The sequence below is a fragment of the Chenopodium quinoa genome, unplaced genomic scaffold, assembly GCF_001683475.1.
Source record: "Chenopodium quinoa cultivar QQ74 unplaced genomic scaffold, ASM168347v1, whole genome shotgun sequence".
NCBI classification, from domain to species: Eukaryota; Viridiplantae; Streptophyta; class Magnoliopsida; order Caryophyllales; family Amaranthaceae; genus Chenopodium; species Chenopodium quinoa.
The window spans coordinates 1,562,329-1,572,906 of NW_018744137.1; the positions used below are offsets into that span (position 1 = coordinate 1,562,329).

The following is a 10,578-nucleotide window of genomic DNA, read 5'->3' on the forward strand; positions in this document are numbered from 1 at the left end:
TTATTTCTAGGGTTTATGGGGATCCATAAATAATATGAAGGGGTAATTTGTTGTTGTTAATTATCAATGCTAGATTAATTTCCTATCGATTGATTTCATGCTCTGTGACTAGATTTGCGCAGATCTTTTATGAATGAGTTTAACAATATTGATTCGAGATTCGACATATGAGAATTGATGTTTAGGTCTAGTTTCAATAGGCAGGTTAATTTATAAATGGTTAAGTTGAGATTCGACAGATGAGATTTAATACCGGTAAATTAATTGTGTGATTGTAATACGTATCGAAAGCCCTTTACAACCTGGTTAATTGATGCATTGATGATTGACTATTATTGATTATTGGTATTGCATGATAATTTCTTATTGAATTGTTTTAACGTTTTACAATTGCGGCTTGTAAAAGTATAGCAATATTGAATTGATGAATCGAGCAGATGTTAATTTGATATTAAATGCTATTTTCAATAAGAACTTAGATCTAGTAAATTGCGATAGCCTGTTAGATCTATGGTGATTAGTAAATTGCGAGAGCCTGTTAATCATGTTATTTATGCAATGTCAATGATTGATTACTATGTTTTACCCTGGAGTATTATTTATTGGTGAACCTATATCCTAGATCCTTTCATATATTGTTTTCTCTCTATTCTCAATCTTAGTAGTTTAGTTTCTTATTCGAATATAAATATTGGTTACTTAGATAATTTAGATTATAATAATTAATTAGGAGTAAAAAGACTTATTTCCCTATGGAGATCGACCATACTTCCCTATCTACTTTAGTTAGAGGACTTAGGTATTTACTTTTGATTAGGGGATACGACTTTACCCTGTTAATTGGTCCACATATATCCCCTTGTATACGTTCTAGGAAAGTAATAGACTCGGAATTTATTTTGGCTGGTGATGGCCGAAGTATTAACTTGCCTATTGAGCAAGCAACACATGAAAAACTATTATGAAGAATCTGCTGGCTCTTCAATGAGTGTCCACATGAATTTTCAATTATCTTTCGCATCATTATTGAACCGGGATGGCCTAACCGGTCATGCCAAACTTTAAAGTCATCAGTAAACTTCTGGTTTACTATAGCATGTGATTCAATTGTATTGATTTTGTATAGTACAAACCAGTGGAGAATGTAGGTAATTTCTCCATAATAAGTTTATTGCCTTGAGTTACACTCGTGATTTGAAGAAACTCATTACTTCCTTCACTAATTGTCTCAATATGGTATCCATTTTTTCAAATATCTTTAAAACTTCGTAAATTTCTTTGAGACTTAGGGGAGTATAATGCATCAATAATTTCCAATTTTGTTCCCATAGGCAATAAAACATTTGCTCTTCCGGAGCCTTTTATAATTTTTGTACTACCTGATATAGTATTCACATTTTTTTCTTTCATCATCAATTGCGAAAAATATTTCTTATTCTTAAGTATGGTGTGAGTAGTAGCACTATCAACTAGACATAAATCTTCACCATTGATTGATGATTGAGCTCCAAGGGGATTCATATTCTAATAGAATTAAAGGAATTAAAATAAGATTCACAAAATCAAATCAAATAACTTAAATCAATAAATGACTAAATAATGATAATATGAAATATCCGAAAACATAAAATTTTCCAAAACATAAAATGTCCGATAAAGCATAAAGTCATAGAATTACGATAAAATTATAAAATAAAATAATTGCAAACTAATTAATAGAGTTTATTCGCCAGTGGATCATAATTTATTCAATTGTTTTCGAATAGGTAAGAAATCAGCTGCTTCTAGGTGAGTTGTATCACCGCAATCAAAATCACCTTCGCCATCTTCATACACCAAATTTGTTTCCAATTTCTTTCCTTTCTGTTTGATTGATTGTTGATAAAGGTCTACTAGTTGTTTTGGTGTGCGACACACACGTGACCAATGACCTTTTCCTCCACAACGGTAGCATATATTTTCATTTTTATCCTTTTCATTCTTACTTCCATCTTTATTGTCCCACTTCTGGTGAGGGTATGAGTTCCTAAAATGACCACCTCGACCACGACCATATCCACGTCAGCGGCCGCGACCACTGATAAGCGGTCGCACACCTAACAAAAATAATAAAAGCCTAACTATCCTGCTAATATGTAGTAGGGTAAGTCAGGGTCGATCCCACAGAGAAGGTAGTATCAATATTGGATTACTATGAACTAAAACTAGTCGAGTCAATCAAAATAAGGTTGAAAATATTATACTACTAAAGCAAGAAAATCAAATAATAAAAACATCTAGAATTAAGTATCACCACTAGCATAATCAATACAAGACTAATTCTTACCCCAACCAATTAAGTATATGTTCACAAGGAAAAGTAATCCCTAATAGTACCAAAGGTCTCTTTCGAGTTATCAATGGCTTCTCTAATAACAATCAAGCCTATTTTCATGGAATCATGCAAATTAGAGACAGTAAGCACATTACTCTAACATCCTAATCATCCATTCAACTATTTTCATGATGAACTTCAAACCCTTAATTGATCTATTCAAATCCGTTAAAACCCAACTCTCGTTGCGATTAAAACAAAGGAATAATAACAATACCAATTATTTTTAATCTAGTATTGGCATAAGCACAATCAATTAAGCATGAACAATATAAGAATTAATTGAGAATTTAAAAGAGTAAATCAAGTATTAATCATGGCTAGGGTTAAACCTAACCCTAGAATAATAATCTACTCACAAACAAAAGACATATGAATCAAGATTGAATGCAAGAATGACATCATTAAACTAAATTACTAGAGTAATTAAAAATAATGAAGAACAAAAGAAAAGGAAATAACTACTAAATGTCAACGTTGCTGCTAGAATGCATGACGATCGAGGTACGCCTCCTTCAATACTAAAGTGGCGACCCCCCCTTTAATTACCCTAAGTATCCACTATATATAGGCAAAGATATTGGAGGAGTTAGAATATAATTAGGACTCTAAAAATCTAACCAAAACATTCTCCAATTGCTAATTATTATTTGGCCGCGGGTAGGCTGCAGAGCTCCTTCCTTGGCCGCAGGTAGGCTGCGGAGTAAGCTGCCATTTAGCTCTTTGAATGGAATTCCTTTCACTTTGTCACACAAAATCATCGTCAATTCGTAGCTCAACTCGAACAACAACTTATTCCTACAAAACACAGAAAAAGAACCCGAGGAGAGCAATATTGAAAATATATAATAATATGATGCTCAAATAAGCAATTGTAGGAAGAAAGCACGACAGATATCATATAAATATGGCATATAAAACGTGTATTTTATCGTGCTATCAACCACGACCTTGACCACGGCCTCGACCACGACTGCTGGCGTGATCTCTAGCCTTTTGCTCTTTCCCACTATGGGATGTCGCATTCGCTTCGGGGAATGGAGTAGAGCCAGTTGGGCGTGATTCATGATTTTTCATTAATAGTTCATTATTTTGCTCAGCCACAAGGAGACAAGATATCAATTCTGAATATTTTGTAAAACCCTTTTCACGGTATTGTGTCTGCAGGATAACATTGTTTGCATGAAAAGTAGAGTATGTTTTTTCTAACATTTCTGCATCCGTGGTTTTCTCTCCACATAATTTCAATTGTGACGTAATTCTAAACATGGCTGAGTTGTATTCACTCACAGACTTAAAGTCTTGTAATCTTAAATGTAACCAATCATAACGAGCTTTTGGTAATATCACTGTTTTCTGGTGGTCATACCTTTCCTTATGATTACTCCAAAGGATTTGTGGTTCTTTAACAGTCAAGTACTCAGCCTTAAGGCCTTCATGAAGGTGATGGCAAAGGAATATCATGGCTTTAGCTTTGTCTTGGCTTGTTGCTGTATTGTTTTCTTTGATAGTGTTACCAAGTCCTTTTGCATCTAAATGTATTTCAGCATCTAACACCCAAGACAGGTAGTTGTTTCCAGTAATATCAAGAGCAACAAATTCGAGTTTTGCAAGGTTTGACATGATTCACTGGTTTTCTGATCTTGATTGTTGTAGAGAGTGGTGCTGATAACGTGTTAAATATAGAAGAGAAATATATAGAGAGAGAGAAATATATTGTTCGTTGTTATATTCTGCCATCCAGTACGGGATATATATACATGAATAATATCTAGAGTTTCATCAACGGATAAGATCAAATACCCAACTCTAGAGTATTCTAAATGGTACATGGGATAATAGTCATCCACAATTAGATATTTCATAACACAATTTGTTTTATTTATTTATTTATTTATTATTTTTTTATACGACTTTGGTCAATTCACTTATTTTTAGTACTCCCTCCGTTTTATAATTAGAAGCTAATTTCTCTTTATTACGTGAATAATAAATGTTAGAAATAGGCTTATAATTATGAAATAGAGAGAGTATTAATTAATGGTGCTAATTATTGTGTGAAGCTGTTAGGAATATAGGAAAATATATTATTGTGATATATTTTTCATATAGATCTTATGATAATATATTTAGGATAATAAATCTATCTTAGTAATACAATTCAAGCTATTCTCTCATAAATAATTTGTCATGGTATCAAGAGCAGGTTAAATCTTGGGACCGTTCACACAAATACTCTCCCTGTCGGTGGGTTAGAATATTAAACCCACCGGTGGGATTCATAAATTTGCTTCTGCTATGCAAAAGTATTGCTCTTTGAAATTTCTATTTTTTTATCTTTTTTTTTATGGAATAACCATGTGATACGTGGGTCATTATTGGTGTATGTGATCAATATGAATGATCATATGTGATTTGGTTAGGTTGAAGTGTTTGAGTGTGCTTCCTCCATTATTGCATCTCCATGGAGATGAAGAAAAGCCATGTTTGGCGTATTGTTTATTATTAAAAACAAAAAAAAAATTGCAAAAGATCACGGACACCAGCGAAGGGCCTGGCAAAGAAGATCACGGACACCAGCAAAGGGTCGTGGCAAAGAAGATTACGGACAACAGCAAAGGGTTGTGGCAAAGAAGACCACGAACACCAGCAAAGGGCCGTGGCAAAGAAGACCACGGACACCAGCAAAGGGCCGTGACAAAAGACCACGGACACCAACAAAGGACCGTGACAGAAGACCATGGACACCAGCAAAGGGTCGTGGTAGCAAAAGTTCGTTTTTTTAAATAAAAAAAATAAAATAAAATTTGAACGCGACATCAATAGAGAGGTGCAACTCGATCGACTTCAACAAAGTGCGAATTTTCAATCGTAACGTTTGTGTTACTGCCGTTACGATTGCGGGAGGGTGTTAGGAATATAGGAAAATATATTATTGTGATATATTTTCTATATAGATCTTATGATATTATATTTAGGATAATAAAATATCTTAGTGATATTCTAAGATAGATTTATGAAAATTTATATGATAGAGTTTATATTGTGTAGGTTATCTTTTTTAGGCTATAAATATTAGCCAAGATCATCAATACAATTCAAGCTATTCTCTCATAAATAATTTGTCATAAGCTATTGGCTATACCCAATTACCTAAAAAAAAGATTTTTAATGATGTCAAATCAATGTAGTCATGTACAACTGTACAAGGTACCATCTCTAAAGAAGAAGGCCAGAGCCTTGTGCCCTTATGCATGCTCAATTTCAATAAAGAGTACTTATAATAACGTGTATAATAACATAATGTACACACCTAGCTACTTTTTTTTTACCTAAAATAAATAACGAGGTAGTTATTAGAATTTGTTATATATTTTCGGGTGTATCATATGCCCAACTAATTTAAAGTTAGTTTTTGTTCTTCATTTTCATTTGATGATAAAATGAAAAACAATTATTAAAATGAGAACAAATACTCATGGGTGTACGGTACACCCGGGTGTATATAATAACCTTTAAGGTAGTTCTAATTTATCACATTAATTGATAAACAAAATTCGTTTATCAAGTTGGAAAATCGTAAATAAATCAGAAAATATCTGGGTTAGCATGTTCGTAATTATATCAACAACTTTAGGGACAAAGTTTAATAAAAAAACTGTTGATTTATTTAAGGAGATAAACTTGTATTTTCTCATATAAGGAGATAACAATTTAAAGATTTAACTTATATATATGATAAAGTCTATATACGTAGTATATGAAATATAAGTATTTAACACATTTGTCAAATTCTCAAATCCAAATTCATGTGTGATGGCCGACCAAATTATCTTCACAACCACCGGATTATTTAATATACCTCGACATATTGTATAAGTTTACCTACTCTTCTAATTCATAATAATACATGCTATTTTGGATTATTTCCCCAAGTTATATAAGCTAAGGCAGAGTTGACCAATACTCCCCAAGAAAAATCCATGCACTCTTCAATTTCCTTAATTTTCAGATTTATATTATTTATTTATTTTTGAATTTTTTTCAGATTTATACTTAGCATTTTTTTTTTACTTAGCGTTACTTAATTTGTGTTACTATTCATTTATTTCAAACTATATATTAAACTTCAATTACGCAACTTAATAATTAACAAAATTATAAATTGACCATGTATGAATGTGCTCATAACATTAAAATGACCGCATCGACAATCTAATATATATTATATATATAAAGGTAGGGTAACACATTTTAGTGTATCCAATTAAATACGATATTATTATTTTCTTTTAGAATTAAATAATTTAAATGACACACAAGCAAAATGGGCGAATGAGATTTTCCAATTTAAATTAATTAAATATAAATATTATCTTTTGATATAGGAATTTTATCTAAATATATAACAAATTTTAGCACATAAATATATATATAAAAAAATTTATTTTAAAATATTCAAACAAACCGCCCGGACTTCAATCTAATCATACATTCTTCTATTTATTCCATGTAAAACCTAAGCGCGAACTATGAACACGAGTGGCCTGATGCATTGTGCAATTAAAACTAACAGTTTAGTAGTATATGCATGTAAATTTCTTTCAAAAAAAAAAAGGTATATGCATGTAAATACAAAGTGTAAGTAATTTGTAATACAAGTTTCTCTTAGTGATAAACAAAAATTAATTGTTTATTAATTGACATTTTCATATATAAATCAATAACTTTTTCATTAATGTGGGTTCTCCACAGTTGATGGCGTGATTGGATAAAATTATTTATATGTTTACAAAATTGTCATGTGATAAACAAATTAAAAATTATTTATCGTTGGAGGGCAAGCTCTTAATAACTAGCTACTCCGCACTCTTCTTAAGAAATTCCATGACTTTGGTATCATAAGCTGAACAAGCAACCCTAAAGCCTTTAAACCCAGCTGCTTTAGCCAAGGCTTGAAACTCTTTCTTAGTCCTCTCTTTCCCATTTGGTACAGCCATCATTATCGTGTCGAATTGAAACGCAAATTTCGCGGCATGGCCGGTTTCTACTTCTTCAGGGAGGACATGCTCGCAAACAATTACTCTTCCGTCATCCGGAATTGCTTCATAGCAGTTCTTCAGGAATTTTATGCACTGCTCGTCACTCCAAGCGTGACATATCCACTGAAATATTACCATACTTTAGAGAAAAAAGTAAAATAAAGTATAATTGCAGAAGCTATAGTTGGATCTAAAACCTAATCTCTGATACCATGTTAGATTTTGTGAAACAAATTGGAATGATTTAATTTCCATTGATCAATACATATATACGGGTTATAATATGAGTCATAACTTGGGTTAATAAACCTCAAAAGATAAATATACAATACTCACATAATATATCCAAAATTGCGATAAAATTTCTTTTCATATATTCTGTCACAAATCTTAGAACACCTAGCCAAAAAAATTAAACTTGGATCGCATGAGGTACTAATGATACATATATTGAGAAATGGAGGACGTATAGTTTTTAATTTCATCATTTCTACAACATTGTTACGTACGTACACTACTAAATTATTACATTTAAATTTATAAGATCTTATAAATTAATAAATCTAACTTTTGAGGTAAAAGTAGCTTTAAGTAAAATTTATAAGAGTTACTAATCAACGTATTAATAAGCACTTGTTTTATCAAGGTCATACAAGTAAGGTGTCAAGATTTATGACTTAAATTTTTGATGAATTTTTTTATACCTACATACATATTATGGATCGGAGTAACATTTAACAGCTAGTACAATAACTAATAACAATTATTTTGTTGAATAGAGACTCACCTTCATGAAGACAGCATCACCTTTTGGAATACTCTCAAACATGTCTCCTCCAACATGTTCCACACCTGTACACGAAAATCTCGCAAGTATATTAGCTTATATAATTATATTACTATTACTCAACTCCGTATGTTCAATTTTTTTTTAATTTTTTTTTAGAGAGCCATAAGGGCGAGTGATGGTTACATATGATCCTAGTCATCATTTCATACTTCATACCTGTACAAGGTGGAGCGACGTTGATGACATGAGGCAGATCAAAATTGATGCCACGAACATTAGGATACTTTGAAAGTATCTTAGTAAGAGTAGCTCCGTTACCTCCACCAACATCGACCAAGGAGGAGAGATCCTCGAATCCCTTGTAGGTTTTAAGGATTTTGTCCACGGTAATTGTTGAATGACTAGCCATTGCATTGTTGAATTTCTTATTCATATCCGGGTTTTGCCCGTTATAGACATAGTGTGACACACCGTATGCTCTTTCAAATGCATGTCCTCCTTCCAAAATTGACTCCTTTAATTGATAGCTGCAATAAATATGATGAGATAGTTATTGTTCAAGCATGAACATGAAGTATTTTTAGAGATAGATGGAGGAAGCATATGTTTATAATTATTGAATAATAAACGTGATGTTTATAAGATTATTTCATATTTTTATCTTATTATTATGTTCGTTATTAAATTATTGTGGATGCTAAGACTTTATATACACGGTTTATTGATAGAGTATGAGCTGCAGATCCAGAAAAAATATTAACAGGATTAAATAGCATTTGATAAATTTTAATGGGGTCATTTGATAAAAATACAAGTAACTTTTAAAGGTAAATTTTTTCTTTTATCATTTTCAAGTGGGGTCAAGGGACCCCATTCATCAAATACATGTGCATCCAGTACTACAAAACTTGAGTTTTTAGTTGAGTTAGTTCTTTAAAATGGTATCAAGAGCAAAATGAGGAGGTCAATGCTACATTTATATTTCAAGCTCAAAAGGCTCTCATATAAGGGGTTGTCAACGCATGTTTTTAAGGATTAATAACTCTAGTTAACAGATATTGTTAAAAGCAGATAATTTAATAAGATACACGTGTTACGTTAAATACCTGCTATCAATAATAATCTTGGAAATACTAGCCAAAGGAGCCAAGCTAACACCATTGTCATCCTTAATCAAGAATTTACAAACGGGAGCTAGGCCATAGAACCTCTCGACGAGCCCATCAGGAAGGCTCCTGGTGGTGCAAGTGAGGATGGAGTGGCTAGCTAGGAGGCGGAGCATGCGGTCTAGCATGGTGGCCGCCTCCGGATTCTTGGCGGGCAAGTGTGCCACGATCTCCGTGGCAGAAACTTGGCCTCCGTTAGAGCCGATTTTCTTGATGATTTCGAAAACTTCGAGCTCAAGGATGGTTTGTAGTACGATTGGAGTTACTGAAGAATTTAAAAGAGACAATGCAAATAATGAACACGCATTATTTTCCTCATCTTCATCATGTACTCTCCCGTTTTGGGTTTGCATTTTGGATGAAGACATTTATTTTGAAGTGATAAAATAAATTTTTAGGTAGTTTGATAGGAGAGAAAAATAAAGAGTGTATTAATGTCTTAATGATTTATGTAGGTGCAAGATGTAAGAAAATTGTGATTCTACTCCTATGAATTTAGCAATATTTATTGTTTCGGGTGAAAACAATGGGACCTTGCCGAAGGTCCGCTGAAACGGAGAAGACTGGATTCGGTCCAAGTTATGCTGGGCCGAAGGTTTCCTGCACAGTAAACACACGTAAACTAGCCTCGGGGGTGTTGCCGAGGAAGGCCCCTCCGATGCTAAAGTCAGTACAATGTGTAGAAAGAGAACACTATGCAAGAGAATTAGTTGCTTGAGGCTTTGCTTGAATATATGAGAATATATGAATCTATCAATCCCTCCCCTAATGTATGAATATTGATGGCTTTTATACCTCTTCATACATGGAGAGGTTGGGCCTTTGCCCAATTGGCTTGCTTTGAGGGCTGACCTTTGACTTTAGCACAATTGGAGAGTTGAACCTTGACCTTGGGCTTTTAATTGGATCATTTAATGCCTAGGCCCAATTGGACTAAATTGGACCCAAACAACTTGCCCCCCAGACCCGATTTGGAAGGATGATGGGTCGGGTTTGATTTAATTCAGAAAAGGAGGGAAGTAAATGATTTAATTAATCCAAAAATTTGAATTTAAACCGTAATTAATGAGATAACAACGGTTAAGGCGGATGATGGTGGAAGTTGGACGGATAATGGGCAGTTTAATCGCAAGGTCGTGTGTTTAACGGTTACTTAGTGGGGTATTTAAGAGAAATTGAAACGCGGACTCCCCGTATCCCATTCCT

The 10,578-nt window shown here is 33.1% G+C and overlaps 2 protein-coding genes across 2 annotated transcripts; both read right to left on the reverse strand.

Annotated features, from left to right (window-relative positions):
• Window positions 1-3,313: 3,313 nt before the first annotated feature.
• Window positions 3,314-3,997, reverse strand: LOC110693107. Its single transcript, XM_021870231.1, has one exon. It carries the CDS (start codon window positions 3,995-3,997, stop codon window positions 3,314-3,316), a length of 684 nt encoding a protein of 227 aa, XP_021725923.1.
• A 3,052-nt stretch (window positions 3,998-7,049) lies between these two features.
• Window positions 7,050-9,853, reverse strand: LOC110693058 (caffeic acid 3-O-methyltransferase-like). The gene is made up of 4 exons (XM_021870184.1): window positions 9,313-9,853; window positions 8,423-8,733; window positions 8,204-8,268; window positions 7,050-7,539 (listed from the first exon to the last, which is right to left on the reverse strand). The coding sequence occupies exons 1-4, from the start codon at window positions 9,738-9,740 to the stop codon at window positions 7,234-7,236; spliced, it is 1,110 nt and encodes a 369-aa protein (XP_021725876.1). The 5' UTR covers window positions 9,741-9,853; the 3' UTR covers window positions 7,050-7,233.
• Between the last annotated feature and the right edge of the window lie 725 nt (window positions 9,854-10,578).

Coding starts and splice junctions, on each gene's coding strand:
- LOC110693058 (XM_021870184.1), bottom strand. CDS start 9,740: ATGTCTTCATCCAAAATGCAAACCCAAAACGGGAGAGTACATGATGAA. Junction 8,734..9,312: donor AAGATTATTATTGATAGCAG/GTATTTAACGTA, acceptor TATTTATTGCAG/CTATCAATTAAAGGAGTCAA. Junction 7,540..8,203: donor GTGATGCTGTCTTCATGAAG/GTGAGTCTCTAT, acceptor GTAATATTTCAG/TGGATATGTCACGCTTGGAG.
- LOC110693107 (XM_021870231.1), bottom strand. CDS start 3,997: ATGTCAAACCTTGCAAAACTCGAATTTGTTGCTCTTGATATTACTGGA.